The sequence below is a fragment of the Corvus moneduloides genome, chromosome 4 (genome assembly GCF_009650955.1).
Source record: "Corvus moneduloides isolate bCorMon1 chromosome 4, bCorMon1.pri, whole genome shotgun sequence".
Classification (NCBI taxonomy): Eukaryota; Metazoa; Chordata; class Aves; order Passeriformes; family Corvidae; genus Corvus; species Corvus moneduloides.
In genome coordinates this window covers 45,934,023-45,960,350 of record NC_045479.1, presented here as the reverse complement: position 1 = coordinate 45,960,350, position 26,328 = coordinate 45,934,023, and the positions used below count along the sequence as shown (strand labels likewise).

The window sequence follows — 26,328 nt, the reverse complement described above, 5'->3', positions numbered from 1 at the left end:
TGATCTGCATCTCTTTGCTGTCTTTTCTATGTCTGAAGAAATTGGCTACTTTGTAAATTTGTGTCCCAGTCTTTCAAGATGGGATAGTCATTCTAATTTCCATGTCTGTCTTTTAACCAAATAATTTATGGCAAAACACTTTAAAGTATCATCTTTACTGTGGAAATGCACTGAATTTTTGTTCTGGCTACAAAGAGAAAAGAAGCAGCAAGTCAAAGATTTAGCAATTTGGCATTGATTTCTGTCACTTGGCAGCAGAGTATTCTTCGTCTTGAGAGGTGGCTGCCCCCAGTGTGCCCAAAAGAGGGGAAGGCTGTCATCTCCTGAGCTCTCTCTTCAGTCCCTCTCCTCCCACCATCTGTCTGTCAGCACTATTCATGAATGTCCAAATATTGTTTCTCACAGATTTTTAAAATGTTGAGTTTTGAAGACTAGCAGTTCAGTTCTACATGCACACAGACAAAAGCCAAAGATAAAGCAACTCTGTGTGTGGGCATGTGTGCATATATCAAAAAAGATTTCAGAGGAGGAAATTATGTCCTTACATATTCATTGCTGCTGCCAAACTTACTGTTTCTTCTGTTAAAGACCAGTTGTGAGGAGAAAAACCACACAACACTATAAAGAATCTGTTGCAAAATACTGTGTCAAATGTATTTGACAGGTTCTCTAGTGTTTCAGTTGCTGCTCTTCCACTGAAGTTGTTTCATATATGCTTGTTACTCAGATGATTTAATATTTTGTGCAAAATGTTTTAAAATTTTCCAAAAATATTTTTCAACTTGGTTTGTTTGCTTGTGACCAGGATGTAAGATGCAACAAGGTTAGTAGTGCAAATGTGCCATGGGCAAAAGGCAGTTATCTGGAACAACTTTCAAGGCAAAGCAACAGACCTCATCCACCTCCCTCATGCTGAATGAGATATTACTTGAGTATGTGCTTGTATCTAGACTGAAAAATGTGAAATGGTTGTTGGGCCTTTAATACTAAGTACTAAGATCTCAGCTGTAGGTATCTAAATCTTCTAAGCAGACACAGCTATGTGCAGTCCTCAGACTACACCCCATATAGTCATTTAGGAAAGAGGTAGTCCAAGACTACTACTAACCTCAGCTCTTAGATCTGTTACTGGGCAGAGAAGTGAAAGCTGTGGTAGCTCAAGTACTGTGTGCAGCCAGAGCTATTGCATCCCAGTCAGAGGATGTTAGTCACTGATACTTGTCATCAGCTGGTTCCCTGAGCCAGTTTTGGCAAATCTCTTGGAGACACAGGTTGAAGCCTGTAGGCTCATCGTCATTTTCCTTTGCACTTTCACTCCTTAAATGGTTAATTTTGTCTGCCCATTGAGCCAGCTCACTAAGAGGATTCAGTTTGTTTGCAGCCTGAAACATTTGTAGTAACATTTTGAGTCAAATCATCCACGAGAATTTCAAGGTCATTCCCATCTGAAGAAATTGTGTTCAGAGCAGTCCGTGGGGCCCCTGTCAGCCTCAGCATGGGGTTACAGGAGGTTGTGCCAGCAGGACAAAGAAAGTTAATGGATTTCAGCTTGTGCAAAGCTCCCTATTTGCCTTGATTTAAAGGTCCCAGTTTCAGTCCTTTATGGTGTATTTAGGTTTCCTTATAGGCCTCCAAGGGGCCGCAAACTTCTTTATTCCTTAAAAGTATACCTTGTTGCTGTAATTGAAGCCATTTTGTTACTGTAATTTCTCCCTAATATTACAGTTCTAGTCAAGTGGTCTTTCCCTCTGGAGGCATCAATTACTGTGGGTTTTGAATAGGCCTCCCTCCAGTACAGGTACTTTTGCTCCCAATGCCAAAACCAGGTCACCATAATTCCCTTCCCTAATAAAACATGCTTCTGTGTTTCTTCTTTCAAACCCAATGTGTAACATGTACTGGTGAATAATTCCACTCTTTACCATCCTATGTAGAACTTCTGCCATATCTAAGAAAAACTAAAGAAAACTACGAATTTAATTATTTTTTTCTACATTCCCTTTGTTTTCATGAAGATGTTGAATGTCCAAAGTCCAGGGAGAAGCTTATAGGGTTTGTGCAGGTAGTGAACCCATGTAGATTTGTACTCTGGTGAGGGAGCAGGGGAGCAAGCCATAGCAGTGCACTTCGTGAAAGATATTCAGCTGAAATGAAAACATCACAAGGCTCGTTGGCTAACCCATGTCTGTGAGGCACAGGTTTTTCTGTAAGTTGTGGTATTTTGACACCTGGTCCCCACAGCTTGATGGACTCAGTAGTGAGTCCTCACTGCTGTGCACCCTGTGTCTGTTTGTGGATTAGTCTGCATGACATCTCTGGGGATGGGGGGGAACAAGCTCTGTATCACAGACTGAGAACTGAAGCAAAGTTTGGTGTCTCTCTTTTTATTGCATAGCCACAGGAGCAGAGGCTGTCAGGGTCCAGCTGTGACCTGCAGACTCCCTTTACATACAAACACCAACTAAAGTTTCCCACTTGCAACCAAGTTAATACTCTGTGTTACTGGGTTCATCCTGCTTTATTACAATTACTTGTTTCACAATGTTCAAACAAAGTGCAGCTTTGCATTTTTGTGAATGGTTCCCCTATGAAACCCTAAAGATGCTTAACTCAGATGGGTGTATGTAGTAGTTATCACTGTCATCTGCCCTAAAACTTGAACTTTTCATGAGATGCCACTTCTGGGACATCTGGCACTAAAAATGTGTTTTCTGCATCATCTCACAATTGAGGAGGATGCCATGGCTGTTTAGCTCCACAGGAGATTCCTTGAAGCATCTTTCTGTTATCTAACAGCTTCTGCAATGAAGCACCACTAAACTGACCAGGGAAGGAATTATGCCATTAATGGAAGCCTGTATTTCTGTTTTATGACTTAGATTGCTGTCAGAAGGGAGTGGCACTTGTGTGATGAATTGATTGATGGTAGCCAGTCTGTCTTATATGCTATAAATCAGCGGGTGTGATGCAACTAGAAGGACTATGTAATCTACTGTAAGTCAGATTCTATTACCCAGAAGTCAAAGACCTGAAAAATCAATGCACAGCTATATTTCTCAAAGTTTGGCATGTCTTACTGTACAGTTTCTATATAGCTTGAACCTGCATTGTACTGGGATTTCCTTCTTAATTCATGGAATAATTTCTCCCTTAAAGATCCACCCATAACATTTTGTCTCAAGATTGAGCAGGATGGGCAGCATGAGTACATCAGCAGCCTGGTGCTCCCTTGTGCTGTACAGTTTTTTCCACCCTTGGCAAGAGCCACCACAAAAGCCTGTATATTTTCTTGTAGGAGGTGGAGCTGTGCCGCATTGGCAGCCAGGAGAAGCTGGGGCTGACTGTCTGTTACAGAACCGATGATGAGGAGGACACGGGAATCTATGTCAGTGAGGTAAGGACATGACGTTGGGGAGGAGCATGGGAGATGCTCATGGAGGGCTAAATGTGCCAAGGAATGAACAAGCAAGTGCTCTGAGATGGGAGTGAAGAAGTCTTGGCCATCAACCAGCTCATGTCACTCTCAATTAATTTAGATTATCAGTTCAAATCATGAGTAATATTACTAGTGGGCTTCTTTAGTATAAGTGCTTTTAACTACAACATTGTAGTTAGTGAAGTACAAAGCAGTCTGAGCATGGTCTGAATTTTGAAAGAAATGTGTCCTTATGGAGATCAGGCAGAGCTTTTGAGGAGAAAAGTGCCTTCTCCACACCCTGCTTGCATTCTCTCTCCCTCTGCCACGGCTTCAGTAATCCTAACAGTGGTCAATCATTATTGTATTATTTCTGTGTTTGTTACAGTTGTGGTACACACAGACATATCACAGATGGGTGGAGAGAGTAGCTTGGGAGATTAATATGTTGGAAAACTGAAAAATAGAATTCTGGATACTGAGATGGGGTGAATCCTCAGGTTTTAATTGGCTCCACTCAGAAAATGTGGCACCCAGCACAGATTGTTAGTGTTTCACAAGGTCAGTCCGCAAGACTTCAAAGACCACCATCTCCCTTTGAGTGTCCAGTCATTCAAAGAGGGGTTCTTTTCTGGGTAAAATAGAGCTCTTCTGAGTCCAAGGTCACTGGTGATTGTTCTGCACGAACTGTGATCCCAATTGCTCACTTTCTTGACATGTTGAACCAAATTTTGACATTAGAGAAAAGTTCTTCACTAAAAGGGTGGTTGGTTCCTGGAACAGGCTGTCCAGGGGTGTGGTCACAGTAGCAAGCCTGTCAGAATTAAAGGAGCAACTGGGCAAAGCTTTTAGTCATATGGTTTTGTTTTAGGTAGTCCTGTGAGGAGCAGGTTTTTGGACTTAATGGGATCCTTATTGGGTCCATTCCAACTTGAGAGATTCTGTGATTCTAAATTCTTAGTGAAGCTCATGGACAGAGAGGACCAGTAAAGACAATTCTCCTATGTATCAGTGAATGGGATGAAGGCAAGATTGCACATAAACAGGCAAGTAGCAATGTTAAAGCAGCTGAAAAGCACAGCCTTGGAGCAAGAATGAGGAATTAAAATAAGTTACGTAAGAATATATCTTCCATCAGTTGTATAAGCTGTACTGTTAAATTCTGTTTGACCTTGTGAGGGCAAAGAAAGTTCAGGAATCTCTTAATATATTCCAGGATTATATCTGAAATATTTTGTTTATCCTACATGATAAATTTTTCTCAGATCTTTGAAAGTGAATGTAATGATATTATCTTTTGTACTTGATTAAGGACTTCAGATTCATTGTTTTTTCTATGACAATGCAAAAGAGGAAAATAATATCTAACAGGTAGAGGATGTAGCCTGTGAACTAAATGCTCAACTCAAAATTTTGGTTTGAAAAAAGAGCTTATGGCATGATAAGATAACCATCAAGTGAAAGGTGATAGATTGAATTGCCTTGCAACAAACAGTAGGTCATTGCTCAGAGATAAGCTGTAGTGTCTTTTGATAAACTATCACTGAAGCCCTAGATATCTATTTAGGTTAAACTAACTTAAAATTAACTGGTTCAGACTAGGAATGATTTACAGGACCTGTGAGTGATCTATACAATCTGGGTCTATTGGGTTTTTTTGATGTTTCCTCACTAACTGCAAAATTCCAGAGGAAATAACAGATTGATTACTGAGGTAATAATTTATTAGTAAATGCTTCCATGGAGGAAAAAGAATTGTGCCCAACAACAGGCCCATTTGTATAGAGGTATCAACTGCTGCAGAAGCTTCTCAGTCCATAGTGAACTTCAGGAGAAAAGGGGTCTCTGTCATTAATTTTTAATGCTCTGACAGCTGAAGATTAATGCCTGACAGTGGCATAGGAAAGTATTAATTTGAAAATCATATGCTCCCAACCCTTTCTGTCTTGAGGCTTTTATCTGGAACAAGCTCATACCATCATTTAAAGAACTGTTTCATTTCTGTGGCTGTACAGGAAACTTCAGATTGCCTCTGTACTGACTAAAAATGGTACTTTTTCAGCTTGTGAAATTGTGCAGCTGTTCTAATTTCCCATTAAATATTTTCATGTTCAGTTACTGGTTATTGTCCTGTGCAGGTTGATCCAAACAGCATTGCTGCCAGAGATGGACGGATCCGTGGAGGAGACCGCATTTTGCAAGTATGTGAAAATAGACTTTTCCTTAAACTCTTTCTATAGACAAACATGCAGTGCCATCTTCTCTGTGGACTGTTAATGAGGGAAGGTGTTTCTCTTTGTTACTGTGATCAATGAGAAAATCCATGTCTGTCTGTTTTTTAACACAATAGCTGGGAGCTAGAGTGCGTGTACTGAGAAATGAGACTGACAAACTCGTTCTGGCTCATGCACTTATGTCTCATGTCTTTTTTTTTTCCATATTTATTAGAAAATCTCATTTCCACTATGTTCATCTCAGTGTCAAATTCTAAACAGGATCCTGCAGACATAAATATGAGTGTCAGAGACGTGCTGATCATTCACCAATCGCATAAATTTGGGGAAAACTCATTTATGCTAAGCATAGATAATAAGAGTTTTCGTAAAAAAAAAAGTGCTGTTTAGAGAAGGATGATCTTGAACATACTTAAGGAGGGGGTTCATTAGGTTTTTGTTAATATTTTCTTTCCTCCCCCAATAAGATATTGCTCTTCTGAATTATTTTCTAATCCACCACCTTGGCTTTTTTTTCACCCTTTGTTTCTGTTGATCCACTTGCCTAAAGAGCTACCCCAAAGATAGGTTTGTGTGTTACAGCATAGGTGGGTGAGGGTGGCTGGCTGCCATACAGGGCAGTGTACCTGTACAGAGAGGGTAACAGCTAGAATGGCAGTGGGTTTCCATTTTCAACCAACAATGGGTAGTGCATTTTCCACCCTAGCACAAAATCATGAAACAGGTACCAAAAATCACTTGACTGGAAATTTTTTGCTGTATTGTAGCATTTTAATTCTGGTTCCAAGTTGATTTGCCTTGTATTTTGGCCTTTTTTCACTGAAGCGCCAGAGAAAGCTCCTGGTGATGACAGGTTGGTTTTCTGTAACATGTTCCATAATTACCCCTCATTAATTTAAGCAGATGAGCTCTCAGGTTTTCACAAGATCAGTCTGTTCCTTCCTTCCAATCTTTTCATTTCTGCAGGAAATACCTTTGTTGAAACCTGTATCTCTTATCCTGCTACAGCTTAAATCAGCTTTGAGAGCCTAGCTACACAACAGTGTCTATTACCTGGCTTACCAAAGTGGTCCATTTTCTAGAGAGGAAACAATCAATTCGATTTTAATATCAGGGCTCACTTGGGGGCTGCTAGTTTTTTCTCTGTGTGGCTGGAATTGTGAAAACATTCACAGGATGATGTTCTCCCCCAGAAGGCACAGATGCCATGGTGTGAGGGCAGTGACGTCCTCAGCAGGACTTGGGGTGAAAGGACCATACCATGGGCTGCACGTAGGAGAGGAAAAGTTAGGGCACTGCCTTCCGGCTCTTTATATGAAATACCTACTGAAGAAATAACAGTATTTTTAACTTTCAAAAACCAGAAAAACACCCCTTTTTTATTTAACTGAGTAGAAACAATTTTCCATTCCTACTCTAGTTGCGTCAAAATAAGGAAAGAGAGAGTAGGTTCATTTTCCACTCCTTTCCTTGTTCGGTAAAATTTCTGGGTGGACTGCCAACAGCAGTTCAGGCGAATGTTCTCCAGTTCCTAACGAAATTCAATTCATTTCAATTATGAGTAAAGACTCCAGGGTTGAGAGAAAACGTAGATAATTCTGCCATCCTCTTGAGGACTGGAGCATTACTTTAATGTCAGTGCTGATAGATAGCTATGAATTTGATCTTTAAAGTTAACACACAGGGTTATGTGGGGTTTACTTTCATATCTGAAAACACATTGACCCTCTATCTCCTCTTATTGGTGGCATAGCTCAGAGAAACAGAAGGTGACGTTGCCATTGTGGAGGGATTACACTGAGGCTGGAAGAGATACAGATCCTTGAGCACCGGGGCATTTTCTGTGGGTGGCAGGTGGCATTGGTTAAGGATATGGGGGGAATGCTCTGTTATGTGTATTCCTCACAAAATGACAGCAGGTTTCCTCTCCTTTTTGAGGTTCTAACTGCCCCCTTCTCACTCTCAGAAACCACCAATCTTCACAGTCTAAGGATCTGAAAACTCCCCAAGTACTTTATATGAAATGTTACAATGTCAAGGGAAAGTTGGAAGAGGGCAGTCCTAGTGGGAGTTTCCTAAACTTCTGCTATATTTAGCTGTGAACCTCTGAGCTAAGCACAGTCTATGGAGCAGGCTGAAGTCCTGCTCTTCCCCCGTGATAGTGAGGCTGGGGTGGGGTGGGCACCTCCAGGTAGTATGGGGACAGCCCAGCCGCCTCCTCTGGGGTGCATGGGGAGCAGCTGATAGGTGTTACTGGAGCAGCCACCATGTCTGGGAGTGTTTTACACAGGCTGGAAATCTGCTCCTGAGCCTCTCTGTGGCTACATCTCTGCTTTTCAGGTTAGGGCAGCTCTGTGTTACCTGGTCCCCCGCAGACCACAGCTATCCCATCATGTAAGTTTTGAAGGGTCTCAGACATTTCACTCACTGCCACTTGAGTGATCAGGATGCACTGGGATTTTCTTTAATCTAAATTAAAGCTGTGGTTTTGAGTCAGGGCTTTCAGGCCAAACATATGTACAGAAATGCAACTTTCTCTTGATTTTCAACTACAAGTTCCTACTACTTTGTAATGGAATCATTAGAAGACTTTTTTCCACAAAATATATTCAGGTACTTCTGCCTTTCAGTTTTGTTTTCACTCTTTTTGAAATACACCACATTTTGGAGGTTTTGTTGACAATATGAGAATAATCCACTTCTTGTGCTGTGAATTGGACAAAACTGAATTCATGTGGGAAATAAGATTTCTATTTGATTCCCTCATAAATGGTTTTGGACAATGAAAATTGTGTTTATTACCATGTAGTCATGAATGTCGTTGTTTTAGTGGGGTTACAGAATAGGAGAAAGGTAAGAAAAGACGAGTTTCATCAAAGAACTACTTTTATTTTGATTATCCCCTTGTAAGAGGGATACATATGTTTTATGTGGTACTGGCTACTAAGCTGTCTGCACAAATATGAAATGATTAAATGGAGCAGCAACAAGCAGTGGCCTGAAAGTATTGCCTGGTGAGAGATAATACTGTAGCTCTCTAATTGGCTCTCTACCAGCATTCAGGGTGACTGATTTCAGCTGTAGCATTACCAGTCTTCTTTCACCAGCACTATTATCTCAGAGTGACACTTCCATTACTCTGAACGGAGAAAGATGAACGTCACCTGTCAGGGGCTGGTTAATTGTGTTGCTAGATGTATGTTACCAGGGCGCAGGTTGGACATTTATGAACATAACTGCTTCCTCTGATGTCCACCATCCTTCAACGATCAATACAGCTCTTACAGTAAGCGCATAATTGAGTGAAGGCACTTACCTCTGAGGGGCCAAAGATGAGCCCGTTGCGCAATTTTCATTGTCCATACATTCAGCACAAATGAGCTGATATCTGCCCTTTATTGTGTGTTGCTTTGTGGAAATAGAAACTAATGTGCCACTTTCATTTGTTTCCTAGATAAATGGCCAGGATGTCCAGAATCGGGAAGAGGCAGTGGCGTTGCTCTCCAGCGAAGAATGCAAGAAAATTGTGTTGCTGGTCGCAAGGCCAGAGATGCAGGTTAGACTAAATAGATGCACTGAGCCAGAACCTGGGTTATACCATGCATTCACTGTCACTGTAAGTAATGAACTGCCAAGAAATAGGAATGCCAAAGTTACTGACAAAAGGAAAAAACAGATAATTGCAGAGCTTTGCCCTCTTTTATCCAGCAAAGAAAATAATATGATATTACTAGGGCTTGTTTTCCCCAAATGAAACAATTTCTTTTATAGCAGAGTGAACAGGTATATAAATAAAGCTGGCAGCACCAATATGACATTAGTAAAATATGAAGTAGAACTTGAAAACTATGCATTACTCATTAGATGATTCTGGTTTGTTCAGGGGATAAATTTCCCATACTTATGTTTATCAATTTTATCTTTTACATGAAGTTTATCATTTATATGAACTTACACAAAGCTGTAGCTTCTCATTGGTGAGGGGGCTTTTTATGCTTTGTGCTTATAAGCAGACATGTAAATGATTCATCTATTTATCAATTACAGGACTTTCACTACATTATCATTCAGCAAATGGAAATCTAATTGTTTTAACAGCACCCTGGTCACAAAAACACGCCTGCATCTTGGGAGGTGCATTTTCAAAAGTTTTTAGAAATACTTTTATGGTTTTGAAAATAAAATTATGCCAGTGCCAATAATCTTGCCATGCCAAGAATTTTGAATATCGTTGCAGGGGACAGATGTTAGATTGATTATCAGATAAAGAAGAGTTATAGTGGTAGAAGACTACTGTTTTTACATCCCTTTATATTCTATTTGTAGGCCTTTGCAAAGCAAAAGGTCACTATATTATCTCTATCTGCCAACAATTTAGAGTTGGTTAAGTTGCCATTTGTCTCTCATGCTGTTGATCTGATATTTTCAGTCTCACTAGCTGCATATTCTGTATAAATTAAATCACGTAAGTTTAATTCAGTGCCACTTGGAATCTCTACTTAAATACGGTGGTTATGAGAGTCACAATTTCAGCATTCATATCCTTTATGTTTTTCAGGAAGCTAAACAATTCTTATAAGACCAGCAACAAAGTACAGCAAAAATAGGTGTGCCTCACTTTATAGTGCAAAACTGTAGTCCTCAACTTCTGAAATTTTGAAAGAGATTTTTCAGTATTATTCCGACTGTTTTTCATTAGGATTCTGTTGCTCATTAAGGAACAGAAACTCATCCACTTACAAAATACATGCCCAGAGAAAGTTCAGTCTCTCTATTTGTTTAGACTGATCAGCATGAAGTAAGGAGTCATTATGATAAAATCTGTATGAGTTAAGGAGTTACTTATATGTAGCATTGTAACTTCCCATATGAATACTCTTTGCAAATAATGAAAGTGTGGTTTGGTTTAGGTTTGGGCCTTTGGTGTTGGATTTTTTTGCTTAGTTTATGTGTTTTAAGAACATACTCATACAAAACAGATGAAAAAGCCAGAGTATGTCAGAGATCAGGCTGTCAACTGATTTCTGGTAGTTATGTTGCTTTGACTCTGGTAAAAGACAGCAGGATTAAGCAGGCATTATTTCTAGATAGAAAATGGTAATGGCAGTATTGCAACCTTGAAGGATGATTGCTGAGCACATTCACTCAGTAACAGGGAATAAAACCCCTCAGACCACTTATTTGAGCAGTGAATAATGAAGTTTTGAAACAGAGCACTAGGGGAGCACACCACACACAGGCACGTGCACTCCCGTGTGTGAATGTGTACACAGTGTATGGTAGCGCACATGTATGCTAAGCCATTTTTTAGTTTTCTTCTAAAAGCTGTAACATAACATAAGCATTCTCATTAGTTATATACTGGGTCTGCCACAATCAAATCAGCAGATTTGCCCAAGTGAGATTCATCTTTCGTCCTCCAAATTTGTTAATCTCTGCAATCTCCTCAAGTGAGGTGAATTAAACTGTGTCCTTTACAGTAGAGGAAGGCTGTGCTCATGCTTTCCTTGGGGGGAAAAAAGTAAACAGCACAAGTAAACAAAACTATCAGATGTTTCATAGAATGTTTCGAAAGCCCCATTAAGGACAAACATAAAAAGTTATATGTCCTCAAGAAAAAAAGTCTCTTCCTAATCCCAAACTGTAGGTGGCTGGCTTTACCAAGCAAAATGATGAAAGGCTTATTATGTGCTTTATAAAAGAAAAGAATTCATTGACATGGGCAAAACCACATCAGAGTTTGTGAAGGAAACAGTGATGTTCTTCCAGTATTCCATTAGAAGTACTGCACAGCATCAGTCACTCCTTGTGTAGCTTTGAACTACTGGTTCAAAGTACTACTACTTCTACTACTACTACTGGTTTCAGGTAGCTTTTCTGACTGACGTCTGTGACCAGACACATCCTGGCTTTGAGGCAGTGGTAATTCCGCTGTAGGTGGTGGCCTGTGCTTCACTGCTCTTGCCATCTTGGGACATGAGTTCTTGGTAGTCTTGTAATTGTCTTATGCTGAGGCTTTTCCCTTTTAGCATGGTTTTATCCCTGTCGCCCTGTGGTTCCTTCAATGACAAAACAATAAGTGTTTCCTTCTGCTACAATCCTGTCATTATAGCCAAGAGTGCCACTGACCAGTGGTTTTCTTTTTGATGCAGTGTGCCATCTGGCAAGGGATTGCAGGTACAAAGGACGTGTGCCATGTGCACACATGAGCACGATGAACAAAATGGGAAGAAGAGCATTTTAGGCCAGGGTTCCTGTTTTATCAGTTTCAAAAGATGTGAAGGGTGTGAAATGGGTGCAAGAAGAGGATCTATTTACTTGAGAGAAAACATAGCATCCCCTCCTGTCCTTTTGCAACACCGTGTTCACCAAATGTCAATGTACTATTTTACACATGGGGAGAAAAAAACATGCAAACAGATAAGCCTTGCTTCCAGACACACCGGGAGAACAAAAATTGCCTCCCTTCAAGTCACCACATCTGTTTATTTGTTTACTTGGAAGATCAATGGGAAAATGGTGACAGAAGCGCAGCATAAGGTTTCTATTGAGGTGGTGGTAGCAGGGCACATCTCTGGGATGGAGGTTGTTAGAGAAAAGAGCCCAGTTGCCTCCTGGACCTATTAGTAGTATTGCCATTCTTTCAGTGCAGGGTCTCTCAGTAGTAATGAACATGACAGCTTCAGGATTATGCGCTGTGCCTTTCATGCCTTTTGAAAGGAAATAATGTCTGTGCTGTGCAGTCTCCTTCATCATGAGAGAAAATCAGTCATACTGTTTTACGAAAGGATAAGAGACATGAATCCCATTTTTTTATCCTTTTTCTTTTCCTTTTTTTGAGACGTGAACTCCTACCGCCTGGCTTTCTTAAGAGAATCACTAGAATAAAAAGAGCTAGTCAGACATTGCCATTTGGGTTTACTTTATTTTAGCATGTGTCCTTGCTAACATAAAATAACATAATAATGTATTCTTTGCAGCTGGAGGAGGGGTGGCTGGATGATGAAAGGAATGAATTCTTAGAGGAGTTAAACTTGGAAATGTTGGAAGAGAAGCATAATGAAGCAATGCAGTACACAGCCAATGAGGTGGAGCAGGTAGGACCACTACTAAACATATCATTTGAAATTTTTCTGGGTATTCTTTTTTATTCATAAAAAATGAAACAGTATGCTGTAAAATGGGGTCAAAAGGCTTTGATAGAGTTCTCTCTCCAAATGCTGTGATCTCTGGCACACTGTATGTAAGGAAAAGGAGAACAATAGATGCTTAGCCCTGGTATGGCAAGTTAACAAACAATTTAAGAGGGTGTGATACGTGCAGATTTCTCCTTTTCTCTGAACTCTCAGAATAATATTGCTTTCCTTCATTAATTCTGAAGTGTTTGGGATTTATGATGATATACTTTATGTCAGTTTTTTTAAAACTGGTAATTTTAAACTAATAACACCAAGGTCATGGGTTCAATCCCCGTATGGGGGATTGAACTTTAGAGTTTGACTTTATGATCCCTTTGGGTGCTTTCCAACTCAGAATATTCTGTGAATCTGTGATTATCGGTGTAGCACCTAGAGCTCTGAGCTGAGATAGGTACCCCTCTTGTTGTATGCATGCAATGTATGAGCCAGCCTTGCACCAGAGAGCTTGCAAAACAAGATAGAAGAAGTGTTTAAAATAAACAACAGGTGTTTTGGTAATGCAAGTGTATTTCTCTTACATGACAGTGCACAGCTCAGCATTTGTTTTGTTAATGGAGACAAATAAGCTGTTGTTAGCATAGTCTCAGCTTGCTACTCTCCTGACTTTTACCTGCCCATACGTTCTGTAGGCTATGTGACTGGGGCAAAGATGCCATACAGTTTCATCAAAGGGTCTTCGCAGTAGTACTTTGTTGTGGAAGGTGTAAGTACCCACTCCTGGATCAGATGATCTGTCAGTATGCACACCTCTGAAGTCAAAGAAATAAAATTCAACTTCTCCTGGCTTCTGGATTTATGCAGCTAGGAAGAAGCTGTTTTTCTACCCACAGAACTTTGTGACTTACAATTTTTTCCCCATTCTAAATTGCTCAGAAACAGAGCCTGAGACATTTTTCTTTGAAGTGAAGAGAGGGAGAAAGACTAGGAGAGCCTTCTCTTTTCTGGAAACCAGGGAGCTTCTTTGACTTCAAATGCCCCTCTGCTTGGTCCACACTGGGGGCCTGAATGTGCATTTAGTCTGTTTCCTCCTGACCTCCCCTCCACTTGAGGGGACCCAAATCCTTGACACTGGGTCACTGAGTAGGCGATAGTTCATAGTAAAGCTCTTCCCTGTACATAAATGAAATATTCATTGGGACAGAGACACTGACAGAATAATTAAGTCAATTATCTGAAATATGATAGATCAGATTACAAATATTTGATCTTATAAGCATTTAATTATTTACACAAAGTGGAATAACTCTAGGGTCAGAGGCGAAGGGAGCCTGCAACAGGATTTATACCAGCCTTTTACTTGTGGCTCTCCTTTCCAGGCAGTGAGCCAAACCACAGTTTCCCCAGGTTAAATGTGCTAACTTGCTGCACTGCTAGCTACTTTCAGCTGATATATGGCATCTTGTTTATTGTTTCAACCAAAATTTTATCTTGGATAGCAAAAGATTTTCTGTCAGACAAAGCACTTGTTCTTTGCAAATCAGTTTCATTTGTATGGTGACATTTTCACACAAGCCCCAGGTTCTGGTAGAAATTCTTGAACAACTGTATCTACAAACTCCTACTAGGCCCTCAAGTGACATGGTGGGACCTTTGAAATCATTTTACAGTTGTGACCTTCCACTGCAGAGCTCTTGTCAAGCTTTGGCTTTTTCACTGAATTTGGGTTGTGGATAGTGTCAATTAGTAAACAGTGGTATTCTGTGAAGTCGTTTCTCAGAACCCATTGAAATTGTTTTTTCCCCTTTGGAGTCTTTTGCCAAGCTTTTTTTTGGTATTTTTTGTCATATTAAGATTTTATATTACTGTAAAAGAACACTACACTTGAAAAAAATGGTGGTTACTCATGATCTGTCAGTATCTGACATTGCATTGCTTGAAGTAATTCTAGGACAGCCAGACATTTCTTTGCCCTTCTGATGAGTGATCGAATCAACCAGATGCAGCTTGGTGTGTAATGGGGCGTCAGTAATTTGTGACAGCTGCTGTCTCTCTAGACTCTATGTAGTGACTCATCAAGTCAGAAAACTGGTTCTTTACTCCTTGTTAGGCTGGGAATCCTAGCAGTTTCCTGAGGGGATTCACACTATCCACTGGAGCTATGAAAACCCTCTCATTGAAGCTGCCAGTGGCAAATCTGAGTATCTTCAAGCTCCCTGGTTGGCCATGGAGACCAGCCTTGATTTTTGTGAACAAAAACATAGTCCTCTGGCTTCATAATCATCTGTCATCATGAATCTTGAGAGCTGCAGGAATGAATACACTCTGTCAGAATATCCTTCCAAATACAAGTCCGTTATACCGAATGCCATTTTAACATTTAATGTGAGTTGTCACAGAAAAATTTGGTACAGTTTGTAATAGAAGAATCAAGTAGATAGTCATGTCTTTTCTGTATATTTTTGACCTACTCTGTAGAATTCAGTCAAGAATTGTATCTTCTCTGTATGGAATAGTCCAATAAGCCTCAAGGAAAGATGTAATTCTCCATTCTTTATAACTCATTGTGTTCCTTTACAACATCATGGTTCATTGTGCAGCAGAGATAATTTTCAGAAGAATACCATACGTTTGCCATGCAGAAATTCTTATTGGTTTGATGCTATATATCAGAACCTATTAAGAAGAAGAAAGAATTGGATAAAAAAATTATTCTAGTCCATTCAAAGCTGAAATACAGTGAAAATATCTGGGGGAAAATCCTTTTTATTTGAGGGAGGCTTGTTTTAAGAGACCAGCCTTGTTTGCAGAAGAGCATTTTCCCTTTTAGTGAACCACTGAAAACAATTCCAAATTCCCCTCATGGTTTGAGTACCTCATGGTTAGCGTGCCAGTGGAGATTCCTCTTCCTGTGACCAGTCTCCCTCTCACTGTCAGAGACTGACCAGAGAGCCCAGCTGTGTTTGTCAGTGCCTTCAACTGAATCTTACTGCATTCAGACTTTAGTAGCAATATGGGTTTTGAGTCCCCATATACATCATAAATTGTAAAATGAGAATAGAACAGTGCCTGAATTCCTGCAAGATTAGCCATTTTATAGGCAGGAATGCTTGCTGGAGCTGAAATGCAGAATCTTTTGAGGTTCATTTATTGCTTGATTGTACGCACTGCTGGGTTTGCCTTCTCATTATCTGAGTTCTCACTGCAAAGATGAGGCCTAAGGAGCCCTTTGGTATTTCAAACAGAAATAATTGTAGAAGAGATTGACAATGTATGTTTGAAAACAAACACTTTGTTTGAAATAGATAATAGATAACACCAGAAAAAGCAACACACTGAAAATTGTGGACTCTCTCTTGTTTTTCAGAAGGGAAGTAACATGGAATCAGGCTTGTTATCTTTCAAAATAAAATTAAAATTATCTCATGCTGTAAAAGACTTCTCATTCTGCACATGTTTAGGAGCTCTGGGAAGCATGAAATGTCCAGGACAGAAATGCCAGAGGCTACCTTACTTGAGTCACAATGGATTTTTTAAGAAAATATATCTCACAAACATGCAGTACAATAAATATCTGTATTACTTTCCATTTTCTAATTGACTTAGCTGTAAGTATCCACAAACTGGGGAAAAATGTATTGTGATATGGATGTCTGCATTAGTTTGAGAAGAATTTGATTGTATAGACACTTGTTTTTTCCCGAGGGAACCCGCAGTGACTATCTGACATTCAGATGCCTGTACTATAGGCACTTACATTTCATCAGATCAATCCCACTCATCTGGTTTCTACTTGACTCAAAAGATGGGCTTTGCTTTGTTTACATCTTTGGTGTGTGCATGTTAATTCCAGGTAGTGTAAGTTGAGTAGATGGCAGTGTATTATATTATGTCAGTACAAATCAAGTTGAAGAAGCAAAGTTTAAATTATTGATAAAAGTGGTGTGGAAAACAAGAGCTACCAGTTCTGAAAGTGTTGATTGCATAGGCCTCAACTGTAATGTCTCTTACCAACACCTATACAAATAGCCTCATTTAGTGGTTTTTTTCAGAAGTGCTCAAATATGTGCTTTGGTGGTGTAGTACCATGCAGAAGACATCAGAGGAAGCATCATGAAGCTCTGCTCCTCTAAGCTGTGTAACTGTGCTAACACATTATGGATAAGCCACCCCTTCAGAGTTTTAGTCACAGAGATGCAAATTGTGTTATATCACTCAGAGAGCAGATCCTGACCCTCCTTGCTTGGTCATGTGAATGGAGCCCTGCATTTGGAACAGGCACCTAGATTCCTGACTGTTCTGCTGCACTGCCCTCCTGTTGTCTGGTGGAGCTGTTCTCTCTCCTGTCAGTAGTTAAATATTTTCCAGAGCAGTGAGAAATATGGATTGCACATTGCAGTGGCTGGGGTGAAGTTTAAGCTACCCAGGTTGGTGTCACTTCTCTGCTGAAAGGTTTGGAGGCAGAGGAGGTCAAGGCAAGTTGCAGCAGCTCCAAAGAAGGTGAGAGAAGGGAATAGAATAGCATAGGTAGTGGCACTTACCTGGAGGAGGTGAACTAGAAAGATACTAAATTAAACCTAAATCTTCTAAGACATCTTCTCAGAAATTTTTAACTAGTTTGTCACAGACACTAAATTCTCCTGGTGGTGTGTTTCTTTCAATATTTGCTTTATTCCACTCTTACACTGAATTGGGGCTGGAAGTTATTTTTGTTTTTCTGACGCTAGGCTATTATTTTTTCTTAACAGTTGAAGAAATGAAACCAGATGAAGGGTATGTGATCATGAGCCACATACAAAGAGAGGAGAAGGGATGATATAGGAGACACATTTTCATCCTGTTTTACTGTTTGTCAAAGTAGATAAGAAGGGAATTATGACAGAGGCCTCTTTGAGTTTGTTTCCTTTCACTGGATGCACTCTACCTTTTCTCTGTCTTGATTATTACAGTCATTATACATAATTATGCAATTATGCCTCCTAAAAGAGACATGGTGTTTGGTTGGTACTATGTGCACTTAGGTACTCGGTCATATAAATTGCACTCTGCATGATTCTTTGCTTATTTGGTTTGAAAAAAGTGTCTGTCTCTTTAGAGAGGTATTATCTCACATTCTATGGAATATAAATAGGCTGAGAATATAAATAGGTGAGGTACAATGAGTGGAGTGCTAATCAACAGCCAAAAAGCTTAACATTATGCCCATGGCAAAGCATTCAGTGTTGTTCTACACTTAATATTGAAAGACTGGTTTTATTTTTAAGGAACATAAACTCTAACAATGGAAATAAATGAGTTTTCAGAAAGAGTTTCCGGGGATGAAATGGATTGAGGTCCTTCTGAGCAAAATCCTAGAATTCAAAATGAACACTTTTTCAGAAAAAGGCTGCTGAACACAAGAAGTGTAGGAGAAGGCCATGGAGGGTGTAATGGAGCAAACAAAAGTTCACTGTTTAAAAAAAGAAACAGCAGTCTTTTTGCACCCTGTGAGGTTGTGCTAGTCATTGCTTGATTGGCTGCTTGCTTGTTTGTTTGAGTTGATACCAGTACTGAAGCTTTCTCTCAAGTTTGAGAAGATTTCAGCTCCACCAGTTTCTGGCCATAATCCAGAATCAAAAACAGCTCACCATCTGGTGATCATTATCTTTAAGCACTGCAAAGAGATAGCTTAGCTAGAGAGGAAAATATTTCGTTCTGGACTTTAGAAGCTATATCACTAGTACTGTAATTCACTTACTTTGCTCAGTATGGAAACCACAGCATAACTCTCAGAAATGCTTAAAAGCTGTGAGCACTAGGACTGCTGTTTAGTGATCTGTTTTAATTCAGCTTAAATCAGATCCCAGCTGTTTAAGCAAAACAGAGCTGGAAAATATTCTCTAATAATATGGTCTGCATTTGATAATCATTTTGGTTTACTCATTTTTTTAGCCAAAGAAACATGAGGAGGAAGATGGCACTACAGACACTGCAACCTCATCGTCCAACAATCATGAGAAGGACAGTGGGGTGGGACCTACAGATGAAAGTCTCCGTAATGATGAGAGCTCAGAGCAGGAAAATGCAACTGAGGAGCAGAATAGTGCTACCTTGCAGAGCAAATGGGATCTGGGCCACAGCCAGGATACATTAGGCAGTATTGAGCTCCAGTGCAATGAAAGCTTTGTGTCTGGGGAATACATTGAATCTGATTTCATAGGAAACCCAGAGGAGGAATGTGAAAGGTTTCGGCAGCTGTTGGAACTGAAGTGCAAGATTCGAAACCATGGGGAGTATGATCTGTATTACTCAAGCAGCATGATAGAGTGCAACAGAAGAGAGCAAGACGGAGTCGAGCATGAGCTGCAGCTACTCAATGAGGAACTGAGGAACATTGAACTTGAATGCCAGAATATTATGCAGGCTCACCGGCTCCAAAAGGTGAGAGATCAGTATGGAGACATTTGGGCTTTACATGATGAAAGTTTCAGGAATTATAACACCAGCATAGATGTACAAAGAGGCAAACTGGATGACATCATGGAGCACCCTGAGAAGTCTGACAAGGACAGCTCCAGTGCCTACAACACTGCCGAAAGCTGCAGGAGCACTCCACTGACTGTGGAGCGATCCCCTGATAACTCTCTCCAGAGGGTGATCAGCATAACCAACAGGAAAAACCTGAGGAGCACGATTGTGGCTAATCAGTCATCCTCAGGACAAAGCAACAGGGAGACAACCTCAGCCAAATCCAAACTCACTGAGCAAAACAGTGCTGCTGAGAATGCAGGGCTGGCATCAGAAAGCAGCAAATTTACAGACCAGGAAAGGCAAGGCAGTGAGCACATTCCCTATTTGTCTCCATATCACAGTTCTTCTTACAGGTACGGGAACATACCTGCTCATGCAAAGCATTATCAAAGCTATATGCAACTGATCCAGCAGAAGTCTGCTGTGGAGTATGCCCAAAGCCAGCTCAGCCTGGTGAGCATGTGCAAAGACTCACAGAAGTGTGCGGAGCCCAAGATGGAATGGAAAGTGAAAATAAGGAGCGATGGGACGAGGTACATCACAAAGAGACCAGTTCGAGACAGAATCCTGAAGGAACGTGCCTTAAAAATTAAAGAGGAGCGCAGTGGGATGACGACAGATGATGATACCATGAGTGAGATGAAGATGGGTCGCTACTGGAGCAAAGAAGAGCGGAAGCAGCATTTGGTGCGTGCTAAGGAGCAGAGGAGGCGGCGGGAGTTCATGATGAGGAGCAGGCTGGAGTGTCTTAAGGAGAGTCCACAGAGTGGCAGTGAGGGCAAAAAGGAAATCAACATTATTGAACTGAGTCACAAAAAGATGATGAAAAAGAGAAACAAGAAAATCTTGGACAACTGGATGACAATACAAGAACTGATGACACATGGTGCTAAATCCCCAGATGGCACAAGAGTGCACAATGCCTTTTTATCAGTTACTACTGTATGAACACAACTTCTATCAGAGAGTATACTACCAGTTTAGGTAGAGTACAATTGCCTCGTTCAATGCGGCATTTTTATATATTTTGTGACTGTTTATAGTTTGATCTTTTTGTAAGCAAAATGACCTGGTATTTTTCATTTGTTTTTCATATAACAGTACTTCTTTATCTGGCAGTCTTTCTTTATCCTGCAATATATTCATATTTTTCATTTGTAGAAAAAAAATAGAAAAGAAAAGCAAAACAAAAAAAAGTGGAGAAGCCAATTAATTTCTTAACCTAACACATATCCTGTAACTTAAGATCTGGATTTATTTCTCTAATTTTGCTTTTTCTACTTTAGTAACAATACAATACCAAACCAAAATGCTTTATACTGTATCCTTGGCTTAACAAGTTTTAAAGTTTTACATCTTAGATTGAATTTATTCATAAATCATATGCCACATCCCATCATATAGATAAGAATAAGAATTTTTCCAACTACATATTTTACAGTACATTTAATCTGTAAATTGTAATTGTATTTGTCCAAGTAAAGTGTAGGTGGGCAATTCTCCTGTGTTATGTTGTGGCACTGGTCTTGTAGCTGGGCAGTATGTGATAATTGTGAAGATGAAAGAGAAATAAATTATTGCTTATCTTTAAGAAAAAAAAGGCAAGTGTTGTTTTATTTAGATTGAGAATTTCCCTTTAAGTAGAAGTAATTTCACTGTGCAAGGTATTTACAGCATACAGAGATTTCAAGAACAAATTCTGTAAGCTATTTCTTATGAATTAGCTTTTAATTTTGTGGAACACATATATTGAGTGGGTCTTTCTGGCTTTTCCTTACCTGCCATAATTAGTTAATTAAATGATTCATTGATATATTATTGTGTTGTAAGATGTTAGGTAACTGCTGTGAGTCCTCTCCCTGGCTGACCTTGCTATTTGTTCTACACATACAAAATATAAACACAGTTTTTGCCTAACTTTGAACTAAATCTCATGCAAGAAAAACTAGCAATAACATTTTCATAGAATGTGAGTTAAGGAAAAACAGAGAATGAAAAGCAACTGAGTTAAGGGTATAAAATTATTGTTGAGGAGCGTCCAGGTCTTTTAGAAGAGCCTCAGTTGGGAGCTGGCTGGAGCTCAGGATCAATGGCAACTTGCTATCTGGGTGCCTGATGGAGTCCCTGACTCTCCATGCAGCAGAGGCATCTCAGCTGCCACAGGGGCATCTTCTGAGCTGCTGCTGCTCCTGGCAGCCCAGTGCCAGTGACTAGTGAAGTGACTAGTCTTGGGCAGTCAGTGGGGTTGAAGACCTGCCCTAATAGCTCCATTTTCATAGTCCCTGTGCTTGATTCACAGCAGTTCCTGATTGTCATGCTTTCCATAGCAGGATTAGGTGCTGAAGTCACTTGGCATCAGGCTTTAAAAGATATGCTTAAAGTTGCAGAAGGGCACATTGCAGTATTTCCAAACTACCTAATTCTGGGAATCATTCATTTGTTTTTTAACCACTTATGGCATCGGTTGACATTGGCAGTGCTCTTTGCATATGCAGGCATGTAAATACCATAAGAACATTTCTCTCCAAGTGCTTAGGAAAATTATGCCACTGACAGTTCACAGTTTGGTAATCAGAAAATTGTCTTTTCCAGACTCAGGGAGACATCATGCTAAATCCTCACTAAACATACAGCTGTTCAGGCTCAATGAAAAACACCTCCACTCTTTTCTGTTAAATTAGAAAAAGTGTGGAATCCCTGACCAGAAAGGATCATAGGGTGATACAGTACTGCTTCAAGGGACTGATACCAGATTGTCTCTCCAGCTGAGCCTAGGAATTGTCTTTGACCAACCTAAATCATCTAGGAAGGTACACATTCTTCTGCAGACATCAAAGCACAGAGGTTTGGCTGTTTCCCTCACTGCATTCCAGTAATCATACTCAAACACAGGTCTCCTTCCTAATCAGAGTTGAGCTGCTATCAACTCAAGACAATGGCTGCTGTTATGTTTTTCCCTTAGATACAGTACTTACTGATTTTTTCCCATTATTAAATCACGACTCAGAGCTCCCATCAAGGTAGTGTGACATTCAAATTCAGAGAACAACGTGAATCTTCAGAAAACATCATTATTTCATCACTGAGAAATAAAAGTAGGAAAATCTATGTCCAATTAGAGAAAAGTCCTAACTGGAGGGTGATGGGGTGGGGGCTCTAAGTGGAGAGGAGAGGAGCTAAGTAATATATAATAATTAGAGAAACAAATAAGCAATAAACAATATTTATAGTATACTAATAGGCTGTAAATGGAAAAATGTCCAAATCTGGGGAGATCTGTCAAAGTCTAGTAAGACAAATGAGAAAAGCAAGAGGTGATACAGTGATACTGCTGGTAGCACACATGATGTGATTTCTAGCTCAGCACATGCCTGCCAGCGCCCAGCCACCTTCTTTTTTCTTCACCTGCTGAAATATCATGTCCCTACTTAATCCTTGATCTGGGCAGTTTCAAGCAGCCCACAGTTTTCTCTCCTTTTTTCTCAACTGCAGTTATTAAGTGTCATTTCCCTTTTTCCCTGGGCAGTTTTGGGGAGAAGTATTCATTTTTGCCTGATGAAATGCCTTGATCATTCCTGCTAGCAGGAAGATAACCATGCAGCCCCAGAGCAGGGTTGCGAGGCCACCCAGGGTGGTGGTGCACAGGGGCTGAACGGCAGGCCAGTGTTTTACTGTTCACTGCTCTCAGCTGGTTTCTCTGCAGGGCAGGACTCAGCATTGCACTCTCTCATTCCAGCAGTTTTGTATCAGTGAAATCCAATGCTGACATCCCACATGCGGTTTATTCCTGCATATACTTTTTTAAAAAGTCATAATATTTACTGAGGAAAATAACATTTTAGCACCAAGGCAAATTAAAAGAGAAGGAACAAGATGCTTTTTATGTTGTCATAAATCTTTAAAAACTTGTCTGTTGAGAACTTTTTTCGTATGAAAGAACATAAAAATGTTTTCCAACTGGAACAAGACCAGATCTTGCTTAGCAGGATTGCTCTGAGATAAAGAGCAAAAGTCAGGGAAGAGTAGCTGCATGGGTGTGTTACCATGGCCACATCGCTGCTGGGAAAGGAGTTAATGTCCTGCTCATCCTTCCCCCAACACTGGTACCCAGCTGAGACCAGTGGGAGGTAATTTTTCCTATGAAGCCAACAAATGGCCTTGTAGAAAGGCTTGTGCCTCTTGACAACTGTACTGCCAACTGATTTAGGAGCACTACTCACCATAAGTAAGGTTAAAATCTGTGGGATCCCTGAATCATCCTCTCCAGTGTAAGTCTCCTAAAAGGGAGAAGGGTATGATCATGACAATAAACTAAACCTGCATCAGATTTATTTTTTTTAAGAAAGAGACTGGTAACATTATTTGAGTTGACAAATCAGAGATGAAATCTAGTTGTGCTTGATACATTGCCCTGTGAGAGGGCACAACAACCTCACAAGAGATGATACAACAACTTTAGCATTACACTTTCTGGACCTGCGAGGATTTAATTATTCATTAATATTCATTAATATCATGATGCTTGACTTTTTTCTTTTGTTTTTGTTTAACAAATATTTATTTTCTACCTCCACTTCTTGGTACAAATTATAGAACAGCACCCTTTTTTCATGACATGGCATTGGTGCTAAAATACTTCCTGATTCAAAGCTGGAATCACCCCACGTTTTATTTGGGTTCTTAACCTTTTAAACTGCTAATCACAAACATGTATGTGCTAAGTGCTCTATTAATATCCATTTTATGAACCCACTGCTTTTTCAGAGTATTAAATGCTCTTTGGGAACGAGGATAAAATGAAGGTGATGGGGGCTGGCATTTGGCTACAGCAGCACAGGGCAACTATCAGAAACCTGGTGGTGTTACACTTAGAGAGGCCAGTTGGCTAATACATGGAGGAGGAGAAAGGATATTGCAGAGGGATCGTGAGCAGGTATTTTTATCTTTAAATGCCTTTGCTCTGAAACATGTTTCTCTGTTTAAAGAAGAGCATTCCATGTGCTTGGATGGCAAATCCTGCATTTGAAAGACTTGTACAGATTTTGCCCGGATTTTCAGATGTTGTTAATCTTGCTCTAATGTCAACTAGTACATGTACAATGGAGTGGTTTTGGATGACACCTCTGAGACAAGCTACAACCTGGGATTTGGGATGCACTTGGCAAGGCAGCCAGCTCAAGTATATATTCCCTAGGCCCTTCTTGGGAGTGAGCAGGTTCCTGTCCTTCCGGGAAAAGGGTCCACATCTCACTGTCAGAGCCTTCAGCTATGTGCAGCTTTTGCTCTTCCTGGCGATTATGGATCTTGGCTTCCTTCACCCAATTTATCTGGTTCTGAGCCAGGAAAAAATGGCATTTGTGTAGACGTTCAGAACCTCAGTACCTGTGAGGTTAAGAGGTCAAATTTCTCTAGTGTAAAGATTTCTTAGATGGAGCTCAAAGAAAGGATTGTCTTGTACGCTCATATACCACCCTGGTTGTGACAGCTGTGGGTAGTGGGGCTGAGCTACAGGCATATTGCGTACAACTGATGTGAGCTGTAAAATATGTGCTGCTTTTCACAGGCACTAGACCCTGGGAAGGGACTGGGTCCTTACTCACTAATTAGTCTGTCTCATGTCGGTATTCCCTACTGATAGCTTTTTTCTTCAGTAAATGTACAAAGATGTCCCAAAACAAAGATGTCCTTCTGGGATACAAAAATCTATAACTTGACGGTGTCATCCAGGAGGTTACAATGTGTTCTGGCCTCCTCCTCATCCAGACTAGTTCATGGGACGTTGGTTTTTTTTTTTAAATTTTGGTTTAAAATTTTAGTTTCCTGGCTCTCTAAACTCACATTGCACTGGCTCTCTAAGGACTTCACTAAAAGAAGCAATTTCTTTTCTCATAGATCAGCTTATCAACACAGAGACCTTTGTCTGACTGTAACTCTAAGTTTTCATCTGTAGCCAATTTAGGTGGTTTGGTTCATTTGGCATGTTTCCTACGCCACTTGAAGTTGTTTCTACTGAAGTGCTGCAAATGTCTTTGGTGATGTCTCAGTACAGAGTGCATTTTTAAAAGTTGGAGAAAAGGAAGACCTTTTAAAACATATGCTCACTTATCTGTGAGATACACAGTAATATACAAAAATGCATATTAACCCAAATGCTTTTATAATGAAGAGACTTGCTACAAACAGTGACTTGTATTAATCTGTGGTTATATACACAAAGAAGTATTTCAGTTGCTGTTGAATTTTAAGGACCTCCATTGCCTAAAACTCAATTTGAGAAGTAAGACATTGGTTCTACTCTTTAACAGATTTAAACAATTCAGTCCCTATTTTTCCTGCACTTAGACTGATACAAAAGCAGAATGATGCTAAAGTCTGTTTCAGCCTAGGTACAAAACAGTAAACTTCAATTAATGCAGTGTCTGTGTTGGTCATTTATTGAGATTGGGTGTTGGTCAGCAAACCTTATAGCTTTAAGACTTTGTCATCACTTGGGAGCATCTGCACTGCAATAAGCATTAGACATACTGTGGTATTTGTTCTTCCAATACATTCCCAAAAGTATCTAATTTATTCCTGAGCACTAGGAGCAAACCAAAGCTGATGTCTGGCTCCAGCGACAAAAAAAATTGAAAGCACAGAGAATTTTAAGTATGAAGTGAATATAGGAAACTCTCATCTTGACAGTGAGTAAGCCAAAAGATGAAAATTAAAATTGCATGATGAAAGATGAAAAGGTTGAAGCCACTGTTTTGACTACTGGACCTTGCAGGAAAGATATTTGGAGAAAGACTGAAAGAGAAAGTTAAGTGGGTGAATAACATATAAAATTTACCACTGATGAAAATATTACCTTCTGTGCACATCAAAGGCAATCCTCTTATTTTCATAAGTTATTTAACCCCGTTGGCAATATCTGCAATGTATAAATTTTTCTGATGGAATGCAAAATATCTTCTTAATGGTGTATAGACACTATATGGAGAGCAGGTTGAACAGTATAAATATTCACATGAGCAAAGATGCTGTCAAACTC

At 40.0% G+C, this 26,328-nt stretch overlaps 1 protein-coding gene across 7 annotated transcripts in view; it reads left to right on the top strand.

Annotated features, from left to right (window-relative positions):
- The window catches only part of PDZRN4 (PDZ domain containing ring finger 4), a 268,192-nt gene extending 247,279 nt beyond the window's left edge, over positions 1-20,913 (top strand). For 5 of the 7 annotated variants that reach the window (XM_032106448.1, XM_032106447.1, XM_032106452.1 and 2 more), the window contains exons 6-10: positions 3,296-3,394; positions 5,554-5,616; positions 9,104-9,265; positions 12,630-12,746; positions 18,717-20,911. In XM_032106448.1, the coding sequence (XP_031962339.1) occupies positions 3,296-3,394; positions 5,554-5,616; positions 9,104-9,265; positions 12,630-12,746; positions 18,717-20,243 (1,968 nt within the window). In that variant the 3' untranslated portion in view covers positions 20,244-20,911. Of the gene's footprint in view, positions 1-3,295; positions 3,395-5,553; positions 5,617-9,103; positions 9,266-12,629; positions 12,747-18,716 lie in introns of all 7 variants that reach the window. The other 2 variants (XM_032106446.1, XM_032106451.1) reach the window with 2 other exon arrangements.
- Positions 20,914-26,328: the final 5,415 nt, after the last annotated feature.